The sequence below is a fragment of the Dermacentor variabilis genome, unplaced genomic scaffold (genome assembly GCF_050947875.1).
Source record: "Dermacentor variabilis isolate Ectoservices unplaced genomic scaffold, ASM5094787v1 scaffold_13, whole genome shotgun sequence".
In the NCBI taxonomy this organism is placed as follows: domain Eukaryota; kingdom Metazoa; phylum Arthropoda; class Arachnida; order Ixodida; family Ixodidae; genus Dermacentor; species Dermacentor variabilis.
In genome coordinates this window covers 4,912,112-4,939,465 of record NW_027460291.1, presented here as the reverse complement: position 1 = coordinate 4,939,465, position 27,354 = coordinate 4,912,112, and the positions used below count along the sequence as shown (strand labels likewise).

The 27,354-nt window shown below is 46.0% G+C and overlaps 2 protein-coding genes across 3 annotated transcripts in view; one reads left to right on the top strand and one right to left on the bottom strand.

Moving 5' to 3' along the window:
- Window positions 1-27,354, top strand: part of LOC142566670 (cytochrome P450 3A43-like) — a 169,162-nt gene that overhangs the window by 17,788 nt on the left and 124,020 nt on the right. The gene's annotated exons all lie outside the window — the stretch shown is intronic.
- On the bottom strand, window positions 9,389-11,237 carry LOC142566789 (uncharacterized). The gene has a single exon (XM_075677676.1). The coding sequence runs from the start codon at window positions 11,235-11,237 to the stop codon at window positions 9,405-9,407; it is 1,833 nt and encodes a 610-aa protein (XP_075533791.1). The 3' UTR covers window positions 9,389-9,404.

The following is a 27,354-nucleotide window of genomic DNA, read 5'->3' as shown; positions in this document are numbered from 1 at the left end:
AATTCCTCTAGATAGCGTATGACCGTAGAGAAGAATGAGAACGTCGCCATCGCAAATGTCACTGGAATTGGCATAATTTCTTCTCTGGATGGCCAAAGAACATAATCGGAGGAGGTGATGAGGCGCAGGCGTTCTTCATAATCAGGAAGAGAGTAACCGGTGGCATTCAGGTTTACGGGTCGCTGACGACAAGAGATCGCAGCGGACGCCGAAGACAAGAATTCCCATCCTAAAATAACTTTGTGGAAACACCCGGGAAACACAGCGAAAACAATGTGATGACGTATTCCGTCAATGAATACACGAACTGTACATTGCGACATGGGATGAACAATGGCGTTAGTCACTGCACGCAGCGACAGGCCGCAATAAGGCGTCATTACTTTCCGGAGGCAGGGACAAAGGTGTGCCCGAATAATCAAAAGGGCGGCTCCTGTTTCAATGACAGCTGCGACGAGCACACCTTCTGCAACCACTGAGAAGTTTGACGGTCGCTCTGGAGGAATTGTAGGTGGTCCGGTGGACGCAGTTGCACCTCCTAAAAGTGCATCGGAGAGTTTTCCGAGTGAGCGTTGGAAGCATGAGATGCAGGTCGGAGAGGTGATACGGAACGACGACGTGGAGAAGGCGACCTGCTGCGAGATTCTCAAAAATTCAGAAGTGTGTTGGTAGGGTAGAGAAGAGAGGCTGATCGGCAAAATCAAGAGTGGTAGGAGGTTCTCTGGTAGCCGCTTGTAGGATAGACGCATGTTCGCTCTTCGGATGTATAACGACGTTGCTCATCCTGTTGACGCCGTCGATAGAACCGGGAGATATGCCCGCGGTAGCCACAGTTGTAGCAAATGGGTCGAGCAGGAAGCGCAGCGTAGCGGTAAAGCTCTACACGAACAGGTGGCGACAGTGATGCCACAGGAACATAGTGATCCGTTTGTAGAGGGGCCGTGGCTACCGGAGGGAGCGCCGCGACGTCGGCATATGTAGGCACCTGTCGAGCGCAGGGGCCGTCTGAGAACGTTAGACGCGACGCAGAGGTGATCTCTTGCTTGATTATCTCACGTAAGCAAGTGAGAGAACGGGCGACGCTAGGTTCTGGCGCACAGGAGGAGCACCGCCCGTGAACTTCCTCCCGAACGCTATCACGTATGATCGTGCGCAATTCTACTGCTGAAGGCAAACGTAGGTCAATGTAAAAGACGTGTTTTTTGCCGCAATTGAACAGACACTTGTGTGTGGTCATTGCGGCAAAAAACACGTCTTTCATCAAGCACAAACTAGGCCAAGAAGCAGTTCTGTTGCAACGTAGGTCTATGTTATCCATGCATAGCCGTAGAGATTCAAGTTCCTCGTGGCGCTGGCATGTGGCTATTACATCTTAGATGGTGGCAGGATGCTGTGTGGTTAGTGCGCTAAAGGCGACGGTGTTTATGCCGTCAATAAAATATGCCGTATGCGTTCGCTCTGGGACAAGGTGGCGTTGACACGTTTGCACATAGCTAGCACGTCCTCAATGTAAGAAGAAGCTCGGTGCGGACAACGGAAGCGCCGTAGATCTGATGAAGTTGCCGTGTGAACTTGTCCCAGTCCGGGAGATCAGGCCGATGGTTCCAAAACCAGGTTTTCGCGACAATGGTGAGGTAGAAGGGGACATTGTGCAACTTCTGTGAGTTATCCGACTTATTGAAGTCGCTTGCCAGGTTGTAGATTTGGAGCCATTCCTCGATGTCATCTCCCCGCACACCAGTGAAGACTGGCGGGTCACAGTGGTGGTTGTGGAGGGCCACGACGGATGGCAAAGGCTGTGCCGGGGAGGTAATATCTGATGGGCTCGGATTGTCTTGAGCAAGCATGGCAAGAGGGGGAATGTGACGACCCGAGTGGACTTCCAGTGAGAAGGGCGAGAGGTCGCGGGGAACGAAAAGCACCATCCACCACTTCTAAGGAACCGTTTAATCCAGCTGAGCTCGAGCGACGACGAAAAAGAACAAGCTGTGTGGCTGGGGATGATAAATACAGATGAGAAATTCATACAAGGGATGATAACGTGTAGAGATGAAGAATGGTCAATCATGGGTTGCGCTCACGATATACGGATATACAATCGGATACGATATAGATACGATCGAATACGTTATATGCACCTATTGATAAAGTGAAATCTCTCCATCAGAACAAGGGTGTTTTCAGTAGCAAACACGGCACCACCATACCTTTATTCATGGTGGTGCCATCTTCAAGGGAGCGCTTACGAGAGCTTAGACCGACGGCCTGTGGCTGGAGGCGGCACCTTTATCAAGGATGGAACTAGAGTGTACTACAATACTAGTACACTCTAGATGGAAACAACCCCATGTGTACCAATAGTTTTTTTTTTGAGAGAATGAATCACGACAGTGCGCTAATACGGACAACAGTACTAGAGAAAGAACCTTCCCTATGTATACTCAGACTCAATTGGGAAGTCCGGGAAGCAAATACCGATGTCATCCCCATGGCTGGTCTGTCAATCTCCGTCATTGTACCAGCAGGTCAAATGAAACAGAAACATACAAGTCCCATTGAATGCTATTTGCTATTAGGATCGTATTCGATTCCAGAATTCACTATTAAATATGACCGAATATTCGCTTCTTTTCTAATGCAACCCATAACAGCACTTTGAATTCTGGAGCGCGATTGACTGAACTCTATAGGGCAAATCAGCACTGTTGCGAACGATTCTTCTGCTTGCGAGTCGCGGTTGTTGCGCAGAGGCGCACCACTTCGTTGGCGAATTAACGCACAGGGGTTGATAACTTCTGCTTAACACGTCCCCAGTATATAAACCCCTCGTTTCGGGGCAGCTTGTAAATGTGTTAATTAGATTCAGGCAAGAACATTTTTTGGGACACCCACCATGTTTTCGCCCAATCAAAATTGAGTAGTGCATATTGTAGCACACCAATCTCCTTCAACGAACAAAGCAAATCAGCATATATATCTACGTGTATGTCAGGTATACCGTTCCTTTAACTGCTTCAATATTGTCGTTATAATAAAGTGCGCAAGATACGTGAAAGCAACCGCTTATACAGGGTGTCCCAGCTAACTTTAGCCACAGTTTGAAAATATGCAAGTATACACGTAACTGAAACGAACAAAGGTAATGCTGTTTGCCGTCGCTTGGAGATACCCAAGTTATATTTTTTAATTCCGCCTAGTCAGATAATTAGTCTTTATTAATAAATCAGTTTCTGAAACACTATAATTCGGTGAAAAGTGTCAATGAGAAAATTGCAGAGCGACATGAAAATCTCCCGATGCAGCTTTCTGTTTCTCAATACGTGCTGCATAAAAGTGTTTTTCCAAGCGTGAAAGAAGCCCTCACCTCCACCCCTTGAAACATGTTCATTAGTCACCGGCGTTTAGGAACGACCATTAGTGCAGGGCACGGACTCTCAGCACGAGTGGCATTCACGAACAAATGCGCTGAAGAGGTCGACCCACTGTATCGTTCCAATCTTTCTCTACAAAAGTATCAATATGAAATTCCTCGCGAGCATATTCCAGATGTTTCGTAACATTTGTAAAGCACTCCACTTGTTCTAACGTCAGCTTCGCATTAATGGCCCAGTTCCAAAACAATAATAGGAAATAGCAACAAGCTTTTTTTTTTGTTGAGAAACAGTGAATGCAGAAGAAGCATGTGCCAATTGACAGTTGATCGTCAGTAGAGGCTGGTTAAGGACAGGGTGACGCAGAAAGGTATTATTGAACGCCTAGCCTCAGCACATGAAGAAACATCTTTTTAAGCGCAACATATGTTGGCTGCATTCAATGCATCAAGGGCAACCTGCTCGGAACAATTCTCTTTTGAATTGTTTTCACGACCTTTCTTTAATACGCGGAATGTACATTATGCACTTTCTTGAACAGAGCATACAGGCTCAGTTTCGTGCGACTTGTTTGAAGCCTAGGAGAGGTGCTAGAGCTATGTTACGAGTTTCATCATCGGCTGCAGTTCATTCGACTTCCGAATTTCGGTGTCGACACAGAAAGAAGGCGAAAGCATTTGAACTTTTCTAGAACACTCGTTTCTAGCACAGCATGCATTCTCTGCTTATTAGTGTACTCGTGGCTTTGCCGGAAGGAGTACCCTCCCATCTCCCTTCCCCCCTTCGGCAATAATAAAGAAACCACTCAACTCAAGAGTGCTGCGCAACATTAGTACTTGCACAACCTTATTAAATAAAAGTTAAGAAGATTGTAGTATCCGAAAATCCATGCATGGCAACTATGTAATAATCTTTGAAGAGGCGGGTGCAAGTGGGGGGGAGCAATAATTGCTTGTACAAAGCATAACTAACACGATGTTTATGCAAATATTCAAACATGCCAAAATATTTTGTAAACATTTGTTGATCGGGGAACCGCCCTAAGAGCTATCGGAATAGCAAAAAAAGAATAATCAGTAAGAAAATTTTCTTAATTTTCAAGCTATTGGAAGCGTTCTTGCAGCGCGTTTTCTGTCATGCAGTTTCTTGAGATCCAGATTGATGTCAGTTATGTGCAGCATATACCACGCATAGCAGAACTACTGCAGCACTATGCGACACTTATTATAGCACAAGATTTCTTTTAGTATACCGCTGTCCGGCTTATCTTTCAGTAGGGTTGACACACCGCATAAGTGCACGACCACACCAGCGTGCTCCAGCAAACATTTATCCATGTCCTTCCCCTACTCTTGCGTTAATGTAGTGTCACCTGGCACTGCAAGAGTTGGTAGAGCTCCAGCCTCACGTAATACATCCACTTCTCAAGTGCTTCCCTCCCGGGAAACTTTCGGCCGCTCTCTAACTTCGCTGACTTGCGATACCTTTCTACATCATTCATCAGTCGGGTGGTGACGCCAGCGGTCTCCGGTGAGTATATTTTCCGCTTCTGACCTCGCTGCCTCGGCGTAGAACCTGTTAAGACAGATACATCCTCAGAGCATCTTGTTAGGCTAGTTGGCAAATTTTTGCTAATTTGCACGCTGTGTGAAGCAACATTACACACAGGCACACAGGACAAACGCAGCGTCCTGTCTGTGCTTGAGTGTCATGTTCCACTGTGAAGCGAATTCTGTTACGGACAAATGCAGGACATATGACATTGCTGCATATTTGTGGAAAGACGATCCGAAAAGCCTGCTTGGTACTAAATTTCTAGTGCATCTGACAAAAAACAAATCTTTTCTCGTAACATGGCACTTTTAATACGTGCAGATCCGTTCTGAATAAATTTTGCTACACGATTTCAAGTAGAAATATGCCTTGAAAATTTAATAAGCAATTTTCCAAGGTTTGGTGATGCTATACGTTGATGAACTATGTTAAGCATTCATGGTTTCTCGACACCTGACTGAGAATACAGGGCATCACTTTTCTAGAGCTAGTTTTCTTGATCGATGAACGTTTTCCATTCATCTTGTTAGGATTACATAATAGAGTGATCTATTTAATTTGGCATCATTTTTCGGCAAAATGCTCATGAGAGGAAAACTAATTTCCAGTACTATAAAGCTGCTGGCCAATTGAGCGTTGGAATTTTAGCTCCGGAAGAATTTCTGCTATAAGCGGCAAACCAAGCTTAGGGAGAACGCATCGGTAGCGCCAAGCGTGGCGCGACTTTCTACGAACGTTCAATTCGCTCATTGTCAGCGAAAAATGTTGGGATTTTTAGCTTAGCCTATAGTTGGGAATATGGCGCACCTCAGAAGAGCGAGCGATAAAGAGAAATTGGCAAGCACGCGGAGTGAGTGAGTGAGTGAAAACTTTTATTGAGTCTTTTGAGAGTTTCATGGTTACGAGGTCTCCGTCGTCTTCATCTTCTTGGCGCTGGCGACTTGAGACTTCTCTTCAGCAAGGGTAGGCCCCTATTCCAAGGCTCCACTGAGTCGTGCTGCGTCGCTCGCGTGCTGCACTAGGGCCCTTTGGGCCGTGAGCTCGCTGCCGGTGAGCCGACTCTCCCATTGTTCCGCACTCGGGTGTTCGTGTTTGTGGAATGCTTTGTAGCGTTCGCACTTCCAGGTGATGTGGTAGAGTGTAGGTGTGGCACCGCACCAAAGGCAGGTGGCCCTGTACTGTGTCGGAAACATCTTATTGAGCACGTGTAAGTTGGGGAAGGAGTTTGTTTGTAGTCTGCGCCAGCTGCTCGCTTCCTCCTTTGTGAGGGCTTTGTGTGGTGGCGGATATCTAATTCTAGTTCCTCTATATAAGTTCAGGGTCTCTGCGTATGCCCCCTCGCAAGCCTGTAGGTGGGTCTCCGGGGCATTAAACTGTCCTGCTCGGAACGCTTCGCCTCGAGCTAGGGTGTCTGCGCTTTCGTTCCCCCTATGCCAACGTGACCCGGGATCCAGATTTCTTTGTGCCTGGGCTTTTCCTTCTCGGTGGAGGTGGCTCCGCTGAGTATTCTGAGGACAGTTTTGCTGATTCTGCCCTTCGTGTAGTTCCTGCACGCCTCTTTTGAATCCGTCAGTATGTTGAGAGATCGGCCTGTTCTATAACCTTCCGCTGCCGCCAGCGCTACGGCAATCTCTTCGGCCTCCGCTGTGCCAACGACCTTTGCCGTGGCATACGTGATCGGGTTTCCTTCCTTGTTAACCACTACTGTCGCGGCCACGCGTTCTCTTCCGTGTGGATATACGGCGGCATCTGTGTATACTGTATTGTCTAGCCGGGCTAGCGGTCTCTCAATGTATTCGGCCCTAGCTTTTCGCCTGTTTTCGTGTAGGTTGGGATCCATATTTTTTGGCAGTGGTCCCACATTAACTGTTTTCCTGAGGTGGTCCGGTACGTCCGCGCATCTGTCTGTCAGTCCGCTCGTATCCCGACCCAATCTCCTCAGGAGCGCTTGTCCCGTAGGGTTGCCTCTGAGTCTCGCGGTTTGGGTACCCAGCAGAGCCTCGGCGAGCTCGCTGAAGGTGTTGCTGATGCCCTGCTGGAGCAACTTCTCGTTCGACGTGTTTCTGGGTAGACGCACAGCCGTCTTGTGCGCCTTCCTGAGGATGGTGTCTGCTTGCTCTATTTCTGCCTTGGTCGTCACGTAGTATAGCAGGGAGTACGTGACTCGGCTGACAATTAGGCTGTTGACTAGCTTGAGAGTGTCTTCTTCTTTCATTCCATATCTCTTTTGGGAGACCCTATTGATCATGCGGCCCACCTGCTCCGCCGCCTTGCTCAGCCGGCTAATGGTGTGGCTGCACTTCCGGCTGCCTTGTAGCCACATGCCCAAGATCCTAATCATGCTTTTCTCCGGGATGTTGTGTCCCTCGAGGGTCACCTCCTGTGTCGCTTGCGTTAGGTGCTTGCCAACCCTGAGGAGCTCCGACTTCTCTGTGGAGCATCGCAGTCCCCTTTCTTTAGTATAGTTTTCCACGCAGGTCGCCGCTTCCTGCAGTTTTTCTTGCTTCTCTCCGAGGGATCCTTGGGTGACCCAGATCGTGACGTCGTCGGCGTATATCGCGTGCTGGATGCCTCGGATCTCCTTAAGTTTTCTTGCCAGGCCAATCATTGCCACGTTGAAGAAGACGGGCGATATGACGGATCCTTGGGGTGTGCCCTTGCACGGCATGGGGAAGACGTTGCTTCTCAGCTCGCCCAGCCCCACCGTCGCCGTTCTGTTGCTCAGGAAGTCCCTGACGTAATCGTGCACTCTCTTCCCGCAGTTGGTGTTGTTGATGCCCTGCATGATGGCCGCGTGGCTCACGTTGTCGAAGGCCCCCTTTATGTCGAGCGCCATGACGACGTTTTCGCCCGTTTTCGGCATCGTCCTTGAGTTGGAGCAGCACGTCTTGCGTTGAGAGGTTGGCTCTGAACCCGTCTATGCTGTCCAGGTACCATCGCTCATTTTCCAAGTGCGACTGGATTCTCTTCGTGATCACTTTCTCGTACAGCTTGCATGGGAACGACGTTAGGGATATCGGCCTGAGATTTTCTATTTGGAGTTTCTTCCCTGACTTCTCAATCATTACGACGACGGCGTGTTTCCACTCCGCCGGAACTCTTCCTTCTTGCCAAAGCTAGTTGAGGTAGGCCGTCAGTTGGTCGATGGCCTCGTCGCCGATATTTCTGATTAGCGAGTTCCAGATTTTGTCCGCCCACACCGCCATGTTCATGGGGGCCGATCTTATCGCCTCGACGACCTCATCTCTCATGATGGGTTGGTCCGTGGTAGGGTTTTCTTCGCGGCGGTATTCTTCCTTGTAGCTCTCGACCTGGTCTTTGCCGTAGCATTTGACCCGGACTTCCTGAAGGAGTTGTTCGTCCGTGCATTCGTACTGGTGGACTAGCCTCTGTATCGAGTTGCTGCCTTCGGATTTGTTTTTGCTCGGGTCCATGAGGGCCTTGAGGATCTGGCCGTACTGAGGGTGCCGTTTAGCGAATTGCTAAATTGCTGCCACCCCTGTCTAGGCAGCTGCGTTGCGTACTCCTCCGTTTTCTTGGTGATGTGCGCAATTTTCTTTTTTAGCTTTCTGTTCAGTTTCTGTCTCTTCCACCTCTTGGTGAGCCCGCGTCTCGCCTCCCATAGCTTGAGGAGCCGCTTGTCAACCTCCGGCGTCTGTTCCGTCCTGTCTACTGCCTTCGTGTATAGGTCTTGGATTCGCCTGAGTTGTTGGCTCCACTCTTCCGCCGAAACGATGCTGCCTTCGAGCTGCTTGAAGTGCGCTCTAAAGGCGTCCCAGTCCGTCAGCCGAGCAGTGCCAATCTTCCTCCGGACGTTGTCCGCCACCGTGCTGATCCTTATTATGTGATGGTCGCTCCCAAGGTTCTCGAGCAGGTTTTCCCACTCCGCTTGTTTGGCGCCCCTGATAAAGGTTAGGTCGGGACTCGTGTCTGGACTGACGCTATTCCCCTGCCTGGTCGGTTGGTTCTCGTCGGTTATCAGCTCGCACCCTACGTTCTCTGCCGCCGTGCAGATGCCGCGCCCCTTTTTGTCCTCGTTAGTATAGCCCCATCTCGGACTCTTGGCGTTAAAGTCGCCCGCAATGATTAGAGTATTCTGCCCCGCTAACTTTTTCGCCTCCGCAAAGAGCCTAATAAAGTTCCCCTTTGTTTGTCTGGGTGGGCTTTATAGATTTACGATGTAGGTGCTCTTGGCCTTTCTTTTCTTTTTGGGAATTACCTCCGTGATTACCTGCTCTATTTGGGTATCCTCTATCTCTTTGTGTGCTATGGCTACTATTTGTTTGCTTATGAGGGTCGCGGTGCGGCCGCTCTCTTGACACGTGTAGCCCCTGAGCGTTGGGGTGTTGTTTGTTTCTTGCAACATGATTACATCTGGTGGGGTTCCTCTGGTGTATATGAATTGCTGTAAGAGGCCCTGCTTGCGCTTTTACACGCTGCAGTTCCATTGCCAGATTTCTAAGTGTTGTTGTTTCCATTCTACCATCTCTGATTATTGTTGGTTGCGTGGGGGGTTTCTGCGCCGAACCTACGTTCGTTGTATAGTCTGTCTCTAGTGTCGTTGGTGGTTCTTTGCGTATTCTGATTCTTTACATAATTTCGGAAACTCTGCTCTTGCAGGGCAAACTTTTGTTGTGTTTGCTGCATTTCGCTTTGCATCTGTTGCATTTGACTTTGCATCTGGCCTTGTAGATTCATTGTGAGACTTCTGATGCCGTCAATGGTGTTCCCCTTTTCGTTGTTTTGTTGTGCCAGCTCCATGGTGTGGGGTGGCGGAGAAGGTGTGCTAGTCGGTGTATAAGCTGCCCTCATTTCTTGCTTCTCCCTGATTAAGTCATTTCGCTGTTTCTTTAATTGTCTCAATTCCTCGCGACTTTGCTCGAGTTCGCGCCTGAGACTTTTGATTTCTTCAATTAGTTGTCTGTCTTGTGTTGTTTGTGTGTTGTTCGAGTGTGCTGCAAAAAGCGATTCGGGAGGGCCGTCTCCCCAGCTCACCTTAACTTCTCCGCCGCCCTTCTTTTGCTGATGTTTCTGCTTCAGCTGCTTCTTGTCGGTGTTGCCCAGGGGTGGGTATGACTCATCCCGGACGGACCCTCGGCTTCGGCTTCTGTCGCGGCTGCGGCTCCGCGATCCGCTCCGGCCCGGGCCCTGGCTCTCGTCCCGTAACCATCGTGGTGTTCTTCCTCGGCTTCGGCTTCTGCTGCGCTGTAGCTGCTGCTGGGTGCCCATCGCAGCTCGCTCGCTGACTTGAGGCGTTGTCTGCAGTCTCTCGTTCCCACCGCGTGGTTGCCGCCGCATAGCAGGCACTTGGGCGTGCACTGGTGCACCTCCTCCGGGTTTTGGCAGCCGCACTGTCTGCAGGTCCTGGTTTCCGGGTTCGGGCAGACGTCCATTCGGTGCCCCTGTTGGCCACAGGCGTAGCAAACCTTCCTCGTCGGCCGATACGGGTAGCACCACATCTCCCCCCCCCCCGTAGTACAGCATCTGCTTCGGGAGGATGGGTCCGTCGAAGGTGATGACGGCCGTGCTGGATCTCCTAAGCATTCTGGCTGCAAGGATCTTCACGCCTTGCGTGCGGACTCTGATGTTGGTCTTGAGTTCTTCCGGCGAGGTCCCCGGGTCCACGCCATGGATGACCCCACGCAACGTGCCTTCCGGCGCCGCCACGTGGGCGTTGACGGCGTAGTTCTTGCCCCCGAAGCTCAGGTGCGTGATGCGCCTAATCGTCTGGGCCGCCTCTTCGTTGTCGCTGCTGCTGATGATGAGGTCTTCCGCATTACATCCTTGCTCCGTGGCCGCGACCACCGCTCGCGCCACTTGGTGCGTCTGCAGGCTTTTAACAGCCAGTCCCCTCGGCCGAAGGACTATCTTAAGGTCGTCTCTGGGGAGCGGCGGCACTCTCATCCTCGGCGCTCCTCCTCCTCCCTCTCTCTTCTTCTCCGGCGCAGTTGGCGCACCATCTGTGACCTTCGCCGCGCCTGGGAAATTTCCATTCCCCGGCGTTCCCGCCAAAACTTGCGGCTTGTTATCGCTGCGTTGGCGTCTTTTCTGCCTTTTTGACATGGCGATTTCCCAATCTCTGTCGGTTCCGCCATTGTTGCTTACTTTTGAGCTTTGTGTCGATGGGGTGCTGCTTCCTAGGGCTTGGTATCTACCTGCCGCCGCGGGTCCGCCTCGGACTAGCTGCTGCTCCGGAGCCGCCTCGGTGGTGTCTTGGAGGTCTTCCTCCATGATTTCTTGCGATTCGGCCGGAAATCTTGTCGGGCCTGTCGCTGAGGGTCGGTCGTAGATGGATTTGCTTGCTCGGGACATCGCTCCGGGTCTTCTCTACCTCGGGCCGAGGCCAGGGAGGCCGCGGAGCACCGCTATTGCTCTAGGTCTTGTTAGGCTTAACGCCCGGTCGGCCACATGGCAAACTCAAATGCCGATAAAATCCAAAATATTGGATTCAGCGGCTTGAATTTGGGGTCCCCGTGGTCCTCTTCACTTGCGGCGTCGATCCCAGCCAAAATTTTGGTGTTCCAGTAGGGTTGAATGGGTCAAAAAGCCAAAAAACTACGGAAAACTAGCACCAGCAGCAATGGCTCGAGCGTCGTCGTCGCCGTCGCGGAGCAAATTTCGCTGCGTAACGTCAGCTGGAATGGCCTGGAAACGACAGCGCTCACCGAGCTCGTGGCACTTGCGCCGTGCCCTGTCAAGTGGTTTCTGTATTAAAATGATGAACTACAGAAGGACAGATTCGCAACCACTAATAAGTTGTTTTCCTTACCTTCATCGATCCCCCCCTCCCCAGGGACCGCTCTTCCACTACAACAGTGGGCCCAGCTGACGGCAACAGTCTTCTTTTGGCCGGCTGGGCGAGGACCCTTTATGTGAAGTGGTCCGTGGAACATTCATGCCCATGCGAGCTCCGCCAGTACTTCCCATTTAGTGTAATTTCGTGGTATGCCACATCCGAAAAATGGGCAAAGTGCCACGTTGTTATGATTGAAATACACCTAAAAGTTAAACCGAAGTTGAGATTACGAGGAAGCGACGGAGACCTTCGGTCTTTGTAGGCACAGGTTTTTCCAAAAGTGGAGCGAACCTATGTTGTCACATAGGTAACTCGAACTTCTTATAATTCGAAACGCAAGCGGTGACTGCTACGTAACCTAATCTTTCGTGACGTCTTCTGTATTCATGAACACTCAAAGGAAGTAACAACACAACAAAAAACTGGTCACCGGAATGCTCTCCAGCGTAACCAGTTTGTGCAGCTTGCCTTCACATAATTTCGGCAGATATACAGTGCAAGTTTTATACTCGGGGAAAGAATGAAGAGGAACCTTCAACATATACCGAAACGAAATTTCCCTCTGCGCGTCAGCTAGCATCAATCGACCAAGTAGCTTCAGTTTCTTGCAACACCGCAGAGAAATGCGCTGCACCAAAACAAAAAATATATTCACTTGAAAACAAGCGCGAAAGATCCTCCGTTTCGTCCTGTATCTGTTTTGATGAGCATAGCAGTTGCTTCTTCAGAAAAACTGCTGAAAAAGTGCGCTTGCCTCTCGTCCACTGGGAAACAGAAAGAATTCGCCCTGCTGTTCTTCCCCGAGTCGCTACACTACACAGCCGCCCAGCAAAAGTTTTTAACTGCAGAGCATATACTAAAAAACGTGCATGTGCATAGAAGGCGGCAAGAGCAGACGAACAGAATGGCAGCCGAAGCGATTAGAGTGAAAGCGCTGCCCGTTGGCGCAACAAATAAACAGGCCAAATAAAGAAATTAGACGCCGAAAAATAAAATAGCCAAAAGCACATTTTATTTCTAGGCACAATTGAATCACTTCACTTTATTGCTATGTAGGTGTAATAGATAGAGCCGCATATGCAAATGTTATTGAAATTTTACTTGGCTACAACTATCAATATCAATATCAAATATCACAACTAGCTCCACTGTCCACCCACTGGCCCAATCCACTTCGACTGCAGCGCCACCAGAGTTTTCGTCGTTGGGCGCCTCACTTGAATGCACGCGCTCGTACCACTCAACCTTATTCTAGTGCACTCTAGTTTCAGCCTGCATATGTTTGCGTAAATTCCTTTTTCTTTTCTCCGTTTGTATACAAGGTTTTGCATTATAACAGAGATTATCGCCTACATATTGATGTGTATCTACTCGTTTTTTCGTATTTTCATGTGAGAACCATATACTTTGTAATTGTATTTTTTGCGTATCACTGTTGCCGTTTATGTAAATTTGTATGTTTACTAGATACGGAAGGTTACTCCAGTATTTGACTATGGGACCTCATTGTGTATATTTTTACCAGTAAAGTATTTTGTGAAATAAAAAAAAAGATTGATTGATTGATTCATGTGTGCATGTGCTTCTGATCTGTTTAGATATGTACAGTCGGCGTCACTATCGTGTAGAGCGCGGGAACCGTGGCCGCCGGGGCGCTCTGGAGCCAGCCAGCGTCGTCTAACGGTAGTGGCCCCACAGTACATGCATCGGCCTTGCGTGCCTAGACACAACTTCTCGCGAGCACAGCAGCTACCGTTAGACGTAGCTGGCCGTTCCCGCACTCTACCTTAGGGTGACGCCGACTGCACTTGTTTTATACCATGCACTTGCACCCTACAAAGGAAACCCATCTGTGGACCTCGTCGGGCTCATGTGGTGGCTTATGTATCAGAGCTTTTTATGAAGCTTGAAGTTTGTTTATTTTCGGACAATCATGTACAGATTTTCCGCGGACGCAGGCGAAAAGGCAAATAAATGCCTGAGAAAGCGTCAGCTACACATAAGCACAGTCTGTAAGTATAACAAAAAGAGAACAGTAAAAGAAACGGCAATTGATAGTTTAAAAAGTTGGAAAGTAGTGCAAACCACATATAACGGCAAGGATGCACAGTATATGTAAAATATCATGACTTCAAGAGTGTTTATACATACACTAGACACATACATATATAGATACATATATCTTTGTTCAAGGAGCTCACAACTTATTACACTTGTCGTGCCTGCAAGTCGCTTGTGGGGGGGGTCACGGCCGACATGAGCTCGCTGCTAGCAAAAGAAGTACAACGCATATTATACATATACTAACTGCTTGAAAACAACGCTAAACATGAATATTTTACTGTGTTAGTGGCGTGAGAAAAAACTAATTTGAAAAAAAACCGCTATTTCTTCGAGAAAATGGTAAAGAAATACATATATAAAAACACACCATCTTTTTGCTTACAAGACAATAGCGAAAATATCTATAGTAACTGTTAAAAAAATACAAACGCACACAATAACTGTCAAATATTTTGAGGATGAAGAAACCATGCTTTTATTTGTTGTTTGGCTTCCTTTTGGGAATTCTGTTGAATTATTTCTTTCGGCAACTGCTTTCAAGTAAAAAGGAACATAAAATTATCGACACTTTTTACGCTAGGTCGTATATATATGCGGGAACTGATATAGTATGTTTTTCTGAGCTTCTTAGGCTTACTCTGTATTATTATGTGACGATTCGAGAAAATAATACGAAGAAGTATCACCTGTACAAACAGATCCAAAAAGGACTCAACACCTGCAATACTACTTCTTACGTCATTGTCTGAAAAAAAAAATAGGCAGTACCATACAGTATTCTCGCAGCTATTCGGTGCAATAACTTATCCACTCGATCTACTTTCGTTGGTGAGCAGAACCCAAAAATTTAAATAACATATCGGAGCACAGACTGGCCTAGAACCTTAAAAAGTAACTTTCACAGCTTGACAGCTGTGTTAAATTTAAACGTGTATAATTGAGCTGCTACCGTTCTTAAACGCTACATTATGTAGTCAATGTGAACATCCCACAACATACGGTCGTCAAAATCAAGACCGAGGTACTTAACAGAAGGGGATAGCGGTAGAAGCATGCAAAAGCATTTTAAACATTGAGAACCATGTAATTAAATGCACAGGTCTAGGCTAACAGTCTTATGAGGCTTTCTAAAACATATCATGACAGTTCTTTCTTTGTTTAAATATATTTAATTAGCAATTAACCAATCATCATCACCACCATCCTCAGCCTGGTTACACCCACTGCAGGGCAAAGACCTCTCCCATACTTCTTCAACTACCCTGGTCACGTACTAATTGTGGCCATTATGTCCCTGCAAACTTCTCAATCTCAACCACCCACCTAACTTTCTGGCGCACCCTGCTACGCTTCTCTTCCCTTGGAATCCAGTCCGTAACCTTTAATGACCATCGGTTATCTTCCCTCCTCATTACATGTCCGGCCCATGCCCCCCCCCCCCCATTACTTTTTCTTGCTTTCAACTAAGATGTCATTAACTCGCGTTTGTTCCCTCACCCAATCTGCTCTTTTCATACCCTTAACGTTACACCCATCATTCTGCTTTCCATGGCTCGTTGCGTCGTCCTCAATTTAAGTAGAACCCTTTTCGTAAGCCTCCAGGTTTCTGCCCCTTACGTGAGTACTTGTAAGACACAGCTGTTGTATACTTTTCACTTGAGGGATAGTGGCAACCTGCTGTTCATGATCTGAGAATGCCTGCCAAACGCACCCCCGCTCATTCTTATTCTTCTGATTATTTGAGTCTCATGATCCGGATCCGCGGTCACTACCTGCCCTAAGTAGATGCGGACTTCCAGTGCCTAGCTACCTATCGTAAACTACTATTCCCTTCCGAGACTGTTCAACATTACTTTGGTTTTCTGCAGATTAATTTTAGACCCACCCTTCTGCTTTGCCTCTCCAGGTCAGTGAGCATGCATTGCAATTGGTCTCCTGAGTTACTAAGCAAGGCAATATCAACAGCGAATCGCAAGTTACTAAGGCATTCTTCATTAACTCTTATCCACATTTCTTCCCAATCTAGGTCTCTGAACACATCCTGTAAACACGTCATGAATAGCATTGGAGAGATCGTATCTCCCTGCCTGACGCCTTTCTTTATTGGGATTTTGTTGCTTTCTTTATGGAAAACTACGGTGGCTGTGGAGCCGCTTCACATTACTTCACTTTATTTCCTTAATGACCCCACAAGGGGGTGTTACATGAGGGGCGGGTTGTGCAGAGATGTTACTAATGCCACAGCGTTTTAACGACACAGGTATATGGATGCACTTTGAATATAACATAATGCCAAGTAATTGAAACAATGTCGTAGGGAAGGCCATTCCATTCTGAAGCTGTGCGGCAAAAAGAAATGATGCATAAAAAGTTGTGGTGCCACAACGGGGTATCTTTCGGTATAGATAGATACATAGTATACTATAGATATCTTTCAGTATTTTTACATACGGCTCCGCTACTCCCTGATTCCGTAATTCCTCCATGATTGCTGACGTTTCGACTGAATCAAGCGCTTTCTCGTAATAAATGAAAGCTATATATAAGGGTTCGTTATATTCCGCACATTTCTCTACTGCATGATTGGTAGTGTGAATATGCTCTATTGTTGAGTAGACTTTATGGAATCCTGCGTGGTCTTTTGGTTGACAAAAACCTAAGGTGTTCCTGATTCTATTTCCGGTTATTTTAGTAAATACTTTGTGGGCAACGGACAGTAAGCTGATCGGTTTAACCAATCAATAACACGTATTGCATTTTCTTGAAGTAGTTTTACGGCTTCAGAATACGATTTATGTGATATAAGTAGTGCAGTGTCGTCAGCGTACGGAAATATTGCAGCATTCAGTTGTATTTTGGCAATATCATTGACGTAAATTTTAAATAAAAGAGGTCCAAGAACCGATCCTTGAAGTACAGCATACCTAAGGGATGTGAAATTACTATATGTATTTTTATAGACACTACATGCAAAGGGTTTGAAAAATAATTGGAGAAGAATTTCGAATAAGGACCTCGGAAACTACTTCATTCTAGTTTGTATATCATGATGTTGTGTTCTGTGGTTTCAAATGCTCTTGTCAGATCTACGAAAAGGCCAAGCACAACAATATTTTGATCAATATTTTTACATACATAATCGCTACATTCTTCAAGGTGATCGACTGTATTTAGCCTATGCCTAAAACCTTATTGGGAGGGACTTATAATATCATATTTATCGCAAAAGGGATACCGTGAAATTGTTAATAAATTTTTCCGAAAGTGATGATATAATAAACAATATTGCAAACATGCAGGTGCAGTGGTGCCGTACACGTAGAACACCCGCCTCGCGTGCAAGAGGTCCGTGGTTCGAATCCCGGTGACGCACAATTTTCCACCGGATTAAAACAAATCCGCATATTGATAAAGGTGTATCAACAGGCCTGGAGTGAGGCCTGATCCCGGTGACCAGAACCGGTAACGCACTCCCTCACCAGAGCAGGATTGGCCACAATCTCCTATATGAACGCAAGAATCAAACCCCGGCCCTCAGTCCCCAGCAGCTGCGAAGCAACTCACCACGGCGGTGGTCAGACCTGCGACGCAGCAGAGGGTGCTAAGAATCCCTGGCTCCGGACAGGCCGCCGTTGGAACCTGGCAATGTTTAACGCTAGAACCTTATCTAGTGAGGCGAGTCAAGCAGTGGTATTGGAGGAATTACAGGGCAGTAATTGGGATATAATAGGGCACAGTGAAGTTAGGAGGCCAAAAGAAGCATATGCAGTGCTAAAAACCAGGCACGTCCTGTGCTACCGGGGCTCAGCGGAGAGACAAGAACTAGGAGTCGGATTCCTGATTAATAAGAATATAGCTGGTAATATACAGGAATTCTGTAGCATTAACAAGAGGATGGCAGGTCTTGTTGTGAAACTGGATAAGAGGTACAAAATGAAGGTTGTACAGGTCTACGCCCCTACATCCAGTCATGATGATCAGGAAGTTGAAAGCTTCTATGAAGACGTGGAATCGGTGATGGGTAGAGTGAAAACAAAATACACTATTACTAAATACACTAACAAATACACTACACAAAGGTAGGAAAGAAGCAGGCTGGGGACAAGGCAGTGGGGGAATATGGCATAGGCACTAGGAATGGCAGAGGAGAGTTATTAGTAGAGTTTGCGGAACAGCATATTATGCGGATAATGAATACCTTCTTCCACAAGCGGGATAGCCGAAAGTGGACGTGGATGAGTCCGAACGGCGAGACTAGCAGTGAAATAGACCTCATGCTCTGCGCTAAGCCTGGCATCATACAAGATGTGGACGTGTTCAGCAAGGTGCGCTGCAGTGACCATATGATGATAAGAGCTCGAATTAGCCTAGACCTAAGGAGGGAACGAAAGAAACTGGTACATAAGAGGCCGATCAATCAGTTAGCTGTAAGAGGGAAAATAGAAGAATTCCAGATGAAGCTACAGAATAGGTATTCGGCTTTAACTCAGGAAGAGGACCATAGTGTTGAAGCAATGAATGACAATCTTGTGGGCATCATTAAGAATTGTGCAATAGAAGTCGGTGGTAACTCCGTTAGACAGGATACCAGTAAGCTACCGCAGGAGACGAAAGATCTGATCAAGAAACGCCAATGTATGAAAGCCTCTAACACTACAGCTAGAATAGAACTGGCAGAACTTTCGAAGTTAATCAACAAGCGTAAGACAGCTGACATAAGGAAGTATAATATAGATAGAATTGAACATGCTCTCAGGAACGGAGGAAGCCTGAAAGCAGTGAAGAGGAAACTAGGAATTGGCAAGGATCAGATGTATGCGTTAAGAGACAAAGTCGGCAATATCATTACTAATATGGATAAGATAGTTCAAGTGGCTGAGGAGCACTATAGAGATTTATGCAGTACCAATGGCACCCACGACGATAATGGAAGAGAGAACAGTCTAGAGGGATTCGAGATCCCACGGGTAACACTGGTAGAAGTAAAGAAAGCCTTGGGAGCTATGCAAAAGGGGAAGGCAGCTGGGGAGGATCAGGTAACAGCAGATTTGTTGAAGGATGGTGGGCAGATTATTCTGGAAAAACTGGCCACCCTGTATACGCAATGCCTCATGACCTCGAGCGTACCGGAATATTGGAAGAACGCTAACATAATCCTAATCCATAAGAAAGAGGACGCCAAAGACTTGAAAAATTATAGACCGATCAGCTTACTGTCAGTTACCTACAAACTATTTACTAAGGTAATAGCAAATAGAATCAGGAACACCTTAGACTTCTGTCAAGCAAAGGACAAGGCCGGATTCCGTAAAAGCTACTTAACAATAGACCATATTCACACTATCAATCAGGTGATAGAGAAATTTGGGGAATATAACCAACCCTTATATATAGATTTCATTGATTACGAAAAAGCGTTTGATTCTGTCGAAACCTCAGTAGTCATGGAGGCATTACGGAATCAGGGTGTAGACGAGCCGTATGTAAAAATGCTCCGGAGCCACCGTAGTCCTCCATTAAGAAAGCAACAAAATCCCAATAAAGAAAGGCGTCAGGCAGGGAGATACGATCTCTCAAATGCTATTCACAGCGTGTTTACAGGAGGTATTCAGAGACCTGGATTGGGAAGAATTGGGGATAAAAGGTAATGGAGAATACGTTCTTAACTTGCGATTCGCTGATGATATTGCCTTGCTTAGTAACTCAGGGGACCAATTGCAACGCATGCTCACTGACCTGGAGAGGCAAAGCAGAAGAGTGGGTATAAAAATTAATCTGCATAAAATTAAAGTAATGTTTTACAGTCTTGGAAGAAAGTAGCAATTTACAATAGGTAGCGAGGCACTGGAAGTGGTAAGGGAATACATCTACTTAGGGCAGGTAGTTAGGGCGGATCCGGATCATGAGAGGGAAATAATCAGAAGGATTAGAATGGGCTGGGGTGCGTTTGGCAGGCATTCTCAGATCATGAACAGCAGGTTGCCATTATCCCTCAAGAGAAAAGTATATAATAGCTGTGTCTTACCAGTACTCACCTACGGGGCAGAAACCTGGAGGCTTACGAAAAGGGTTCTACTCAAATTGAGGACGACGCAACGAGCTATTGAAAGAAGAATGATAGGTGTAACGTTAAGGGATAAGAAAAGAGCAGATTGGGTGAGGGAACAAACGCCAGTTAATGACACCTTAGTTGAAATCAAGAAAAATAAATTGGCATGTGCAGGACATGTAATCAGGAGGAGGGAAGATAACCTACGGTCATTAAGGGTTACGGACTGGATTCCAAGGGAATGGAAGCGTAGCAGGGGGCGGCAGAAAGTTAGGTGGGCGGATGAGATTAAGAAGTTTGCAGGGACGACATGGCCACAATTAGTACATGACCAGGGTTGTTGGAGAAATATGGGAGAGGCCTTTGCCCTGCAGTGGGCGTAACCAGGCTGATTATTATTATTATTATTATTATTATTATTATTATTATTATTATTATTATTATTATTATTATTATTATTATTATTATTGCAAACATCACAACAGTTCCATACAACAAAGGTGATTATATGTCTACCCAGTCTGTCCCTACTGAAATGATAATAGGTATGTATGCAGTTTTTTTCAGGGCGTGGACAGAAGTGCTTCTTTCGATAATTGACCATCAATTGAGATGTTTGTGCAAGAAATCTAGTATTAAGTAATCGAGCTTCTGGGTGTCGTAGTTTGTGCGCAGATGTTCCTTTTTATTAAACGTATGTCGCAAACCATGGTGGTGTTCTCTCCGAATGTATTTATTTACGAAACCAGATGGATCAGGCACTCTTTGGTTACATATAAGAGTAGCTATTTTCGAGTTGAGCATATTACCAATAGTCAGTATTACCAATAGTCAATGATTATGTCTGTTTCTTCTGAGTTATTTGTGTAGCGTCTGTTTGCACACAATTTATGCATGAATAAGTACTAACCGGCAAAGTAATGGCAGTCAGCACCCCTGTGCTCTGCATTATAGTACGTCCAATCTAAACCTAAAAGCAGAACGGGGTCGGGGTAATACGTACTTCAGAAGCCCACATACCTCTTAATGGAATAGGACATGATATTCAATGGCTTCTTTGAGTTCAAATTTCATATGTTCTGGCTGCCCCATCCTTGGCCAACGCTCCTAAGCGGTTATGTGCCACTGCAGCACAAGTAGCATGAAATATTGAAGTGAATTTAAATGTGTATTGTACTTTTCAGTGAATACAACTCTTGGGATTCTTTCAAGAGCAGGTATCAAACAATGTATATGTCTGTGCGATAGTGATGTGTCAACATTTCACATTGTGCATCCATCTGATTGGCGCATAACTTACAGCATATTTCGTGAATTGAAACTTTTGTTGCCGATTGTACAAGGCGCAACACCGAGTCTATGCTGCAGGACATGCTATGGAACACAAAATTTGCAGGTGAACGCATGTCGTGCACAAAATTAAAATGTTTATTCTGACAGCCTGCCTCAAAAGGGAAGAAAAAAGCTGCTGTTGCCGCATAAAAACAGGAGAACCGTATTTTACAAAGCAGTCTTGATTGAGACATTATACACGTCGTAATGAAGTCATCTGATGTGTGGAATGTGCCTCTCTTACATATCTATTTCACCAATAATATTCAATCACACAATACGTCTTCATTCTTGAGGAAGCACCAAACCATGTCCACAATGTAGGCATGAGCTTTTCACGAGCAACACTCACAGTGTGGCACTAAAGCTTTTCATGACTAGCCTTACATTTATGTGGGACCTTTCAGAAAAATGAAACCCACAAAGGGCACAAAACATCTATGCTAGGCTAACTGTTAAGACCCTCTGCGGAACCTCGTCATGAGTGATGAAATGCCCAAATTTTATAACAGCACCTTGTTTTTAGACATTACATTTGCTTCTCATACCGACTACTTGTGTTGGTCTTACATCTACTAGGTAATAAATAGCATATGCGTTTTAAAGTTGACACAATCTAAGCTGATCAAGAGATGTGTGGTTAGCTTTCACGCAAAAAAGCCTATTGGAAAGTATTGCTGCTAATATGATTGAAATATGATTGAAATAAACAAATAGCACATCAAGGTGCTTGCCTTTGGGAGGCTGCACACACGTGTTCACATGCAAGTGCCGGTCGCGTATTCATCGTTAAAGAAGTTGATCAGGAAAAAAGAATAGTTTTGTTGTCATATTTACATAATATTAAGAACATCAAGGTTCTGTTTTACACATTATGCATGTACACATGAAAGGCAAGACTGCAAGAAACAGCATAACACTTTTCCACAATCCATAACAGATTATGTCAGTGAGATTCCTATTTCATATGACAAAGTATTGCATAGGGCAGATGGGATGCGACATCTGTGATTCGAAGTGAGTCATTGTGTCTGGACAAACGTATTCTACAACTGATCATTGTGGGAGTGAAGAAATAACAAGCATTGATTCCAAGTATGTCACCATACCACTTTATCTGAAAAGTAACTATCACTTTTGTAATCGAGCTTACACTTGGCATACTTGCTTTCAGCATCATATTTTTGTGCCCAATATGTGTACCTCATTTGTAATGAACCGTTGCATGAAGTTACGGCCAGCATCATGTCATTCCATTACATATCTGTTGTTTATTCTATACACCTATAGTGCTTTTTCTCGGCGTCATACTACCTTTCCTTGCACTTGCGCAATGGCTTTCTGTCACCACACCCACTTCGCATCCACGATAAACACATATATCATGCAACTGCAGGAGTCAAATCGAGTTTTAGACCAAGGTACCTAAACCGCTCTGATTACAGCAAACACCAGACGAAGTTTACGCTCTTGAAAACGCTTCACTTGCATCCTATGATGTAAGGTTGTTTTCTGCATGCAATGAGTTTTAGTGTTTCTGCTGTATGGCACGCCAAAACTTGCAGTTTTGATGCTAGTTACAACTGGGGCCAGATTAACCTATGGGCTCAGCGGACAGCTACCCCAGGCCCCCAACTTACAGGCCGCTCTATGAGAAAGATTTTTCCTTGAATTGAAGTTTTTAGCGTACAGCACAGAGTGAAATATGTGAACTAATGCTTTCGGATCCTTAGTACGGGGCTAGCTGGATCCATAAGAAATATTTGTCGAGAAAACAAAGCAATTAAGATAGCATCGACACATCTGCTCAAACTAAGCAACAATAAGCACTTTACATTGCACAAAGTAGAGCATACAATAAAAACTACCTTAAAAATGCCAACGGAATCATTTAACATTTACATGTAAAGGGAAATGCACCAGAAAAACGAAAAACGATATGCTTAACGTAATAGTAAACATTGGAAAGATCACGAAAAAAGTTTTAATTATCTGTGCAAACTATCTACATGTTTAACTTCTGTGGGCAGAACGTTCTGCTTGATTACTCCCAACACTTGAAGTTCTCTATTTACCATACACATCACGGGCCTTCGAAACCAGTAAATCCCTTTGTACAATGGAGCTGTTCTAAGTGAAGCCTTCGACTTCCGGCGTCCGGTGTCACGCAGAGGGGCAAGTTAATGGCAAAAACCCACTATGGGTGATGGGCCATAGGAGGGAGGAGGAGATGGGCATAGGAGCAGGTGTTTCACTGGCGCGCCTCTTTCGGATCATGGATGCCGTTCGGCGCGAGCGACCGTGGCAGCTCGCGCGTTAGCGGCAGCGCAGACGTCGCGCAAATCCCAAGCTGCGAGACGAGAAGCGCAAGCAAACGCGCCAGTTGAGCGAAGCCGCTACCGCCAAGGATTGAGAGCGCGAATCGCAAGCCAAGTGCCAGGGGAGGCAAGCGAACCCCCCTTTCAAGAGAAGGCAACCCAAGCCAAGCGCCAGCAAAGGCAAGCTAACCCCCGACTTCGAGAGTAGGAGGCCAAGGAGAGGCGTCGGCGCAGAGAGATTCCTCCCACGGAGGGTGCCGATGGACGGTTCAACAGAGAATCCCTCGACCCTGAGCGTGGCCACAGCTGCAAATTGTCTGATACACTGTGGTTTGATCACAAGCTATTACAACTAAAGAGTGGGCGCAACCCGGAACCGAAGCTGGAATCTAACAAAGCGACGACAACCAGACAAAAAAACTTTCTTGAAAATCGTGCTAAACACGAGTTCAAACTTGAGAAAACGATGACCAGCTTCGCTTTTTTAGGACAGATTTCACTGCGTGGAACTGGCTTTGCTTTTCAGGACACTGTATGTACCGTGTCCCAAATCGGTAAGTTGGTAAAGTTGGTTACAGAGAGTGGGTAGTTGGTAACGATGCTATTATTAACCATTACAAAAGTTTTAAAATTTAGTAGTGATGGAAACGGTAAAACGTTTGCTTGACAGAGCGGTGTTGCGTTATTATTTTAAGTCGAGGAAATCGTAAAGCAGACAGCGGTCTTTTGAAGTTTTATAACGGGCTCAATGTTTGCGTGGCACTAAGATGTGAAAATACGACAGATGACTCTTGAACAAGCTGAAATAAACTTTTCTAGGGGTGTCTGTATCAGAACGATTTCGACACTTCAGCAGAATATAACAACTATTGCTCAGAATTTTGGAAAGCTTGTCAATGTGAGGTTTACAGTGAAACGACTGAACTGATACAATCGCTTAACGGGCCCGTCGACGATTCAAAAAAGGACCCCTTGGTAGGGCCCTGTGGGATTTGTTAGTTATACTACAAACTTGTAAAGTGTATTCGTGGGAGTGTTCTACCACAAGAATTATTTGAAACGGTACAGTAGTAGCTGAAATCGTTGGCACCGTCTACAAGGAGGGGGGGGTGGAGCTCCAGGGCTCGTGCCCCCTCCAGACTTATCCGGAGGGGGGGTGAGCCCCCCCCCCAGCAATGCGGAAGCCTACCCCCTTGCCCTGCACCTAACGCGTCATCGCGAGAGTTTTGTCAACCACATCATATGAGGTTTCTTTTGACTTGCCTCGACCTTATCACTAAAAATTTTATTGTGGTTAATGGTTACTGCATCATTGTTGGCGCATGTGTACACGGATTTTAAGAGGAAGCTTTAACTCGAGTGCTCCAGTCTAAATACATGTAAAAGGAGAATTCGTTTTTCTCGGCTACCATTGCACCAAATTTTACAAGGTGTGTTGCATTTACAATAAAAATTAAATATGTAGTGACTGTTGGGTTCGGATTTTTGATTCAGGTAGTAAATTTTTTATTAAAAACTGGGAAAAATCAAAAATTAAAGAAAAATTGGCTGAAGGCTTAGCTTGTTTAAGCCTGGAAGATTGCGAAAGCAATACCCTTGGCTGGGCCTTGGTTCGGCTGATGGTGTGGACAGCGAGCGCCCTCTCTCGGTAGCGCCGCAGCAGCGGCGCGCAAGGCTTCGCCTCCACTATCGATGCCGCGAGTTGGGGCCCCATCTCTCGGTCTGGCGTGACGTCACACCAGCGATCGCCCGCTCTCGGTAAGGCCGCAGCAGCGGCGCGCAAGGCTTCGCCTCCACCATCGATGCCGCTAGCTGGGGCCCCGTCTGTCGGTCTGGCGTGACGTCACACAATCACGTGACGCGCAGCTGTGTAAGGAGGCGCCACGACCACCGATGGGCCGAAAGTGCGAGCAGTATTGCTTTTGCAATAAAAACGAAACCATCAAGTTTAAGCTCTTGTAACTCAGCAACGAAAATTGATAATACAATTCCGTGAATTGCATCTAATAGTACATCTAAAGTGGACAAGATTGATATGTTACACATGAATCTAAAAAAAATCAATAATATGGAAATACAGCTTTTACAGAACCCTTGTAAACAACGTAACAAATTCATGTAAGATATAAAATGACGTACTGAATTTGTCCGCTTTCAATGATGTAATGGATTCCGTTGACAGAACCAAGATATCTATTTTTTATACAGAGCCATGGATCTCAAAATTCGTGCTTCTATATTTTCAAACTTTCAAATTTTTGAAAATTTTCTTCTTAAGAAAATTCAGGACCTAAATCGCAATTCCGCTATAGCAGTCACTAGAATATACCTTTCTCTCTAAAATGCAATGAATGGCATTAAAATCGGTCCAGGGGTTATCTCAGAAAAATGTTCTTCTGTTTTACATGCATTTGAATAGGCCGCGTCGGAGTTGGGCCCGAGCTATAGTTTCCTCTTAATTCATGCTTCCCTTTATTTCTGCAAATCCTGACAATAGGAGAACAAGCGCATTATAACTTCCAGTGGCGGTGGCTTCCTTCGTATTTTCTCACTTCAACATTGTTTTAAGCTTCCACTCTAAACACTATGAACATACACAATATATTTAAATCTATACATAGGAAAATCCTATTTCATTTTTAAAGAGAAGGAGGTAGCGGGTTAACAATATTTTCTAAATGTATGGATAGCTTGTGCCTAGGCTATGAATGTGTTGCTGCATGTTCACCTCATTTCAAAATGCTTTGCCTGCTTTTTTGACCCTGCAAAATACCTGCAGGTTTTTGTGACCCCTTCGGCATAGTCTTTTATCAACGGCGTGTGAAGTGCACATGCATGATATGTGCCTCAATGTCGCTTCTCTCTCCAATTGACTGGCCATATACAGCCTCGCTGTAAAACATCAGGATCGAGCTAGTGCCTTATCTGCCGCGCCTCGGCCGAACTAACACGTCGTGTTTGGTATTGGAACCAAGCTGTGATAGCTGTAGTCTTAGCGTAGATAAAGTGCACGGATGGTTCTTTTTTCTCTTTTCACAAAAACTATCACCACGAAAGTGAATTGACAACGTCAGTGCAAATGTTTCAAATTGCGTTTTGTTTCGTCCCAGTCGCTATGTGTTTCTCTAAATTTACACCGGTGCTATGATCGGCCCCGTGTTTTTCGATCACACACTGAAACAGGACAGCATTGGATGAACGAAATAATCGAAGCAGTGGTGGATGAGTTTCTCAGGGAAGTCCCGCTATTACGTCTTCCACTTCCGCTGTATCAGCAAAATGGGGCACCAGCACACAGCAGCCGCCAAGCGCGAAACTGGCTCGATGCGACTTTTCATGCTAATTTGGCTGGACAGGTCGCCTGACTTCTCTCCACTCGATTTCTTTCTTTGAGGTTATGTGAAAGATCGTGCTTACATGATCGAGACGGACGCCGGATTAGGTTAAGGCAAGGATAACGGATGTCTGCCATCCAATTCCATCGTCGGTCATATAGAAAGCCACTGAAGATGTGATAAAGCGAACTCAGTACTGCGTAGATGCAGGAGGAGACACCTATTCTAACATGTCCTCTAGGCTGCCGCTTGTCTTCAAACGCGGTTAAGAATTCATAGATTATAAGGGGACACTGAAATCTGATTTATTTCTAAGTTTGCGTTTTGTGCAGGCGTCCTGAATGCCAATTCGGCTCACTTACAAGTGCTATATTTGCTTTCTTGAATGCATCGGTTCTGCCTGTTGTCTACGTATGGTTCGCTTCCCGGTCTCTTTATTTCGTTTTTTGTCCCACGACCCTGTTGTTGCAGCGCGTATACACTGTCATGAAAAATAAAACCGTCACTTTAATTTGGCATTGGTCCTAAGCAAATT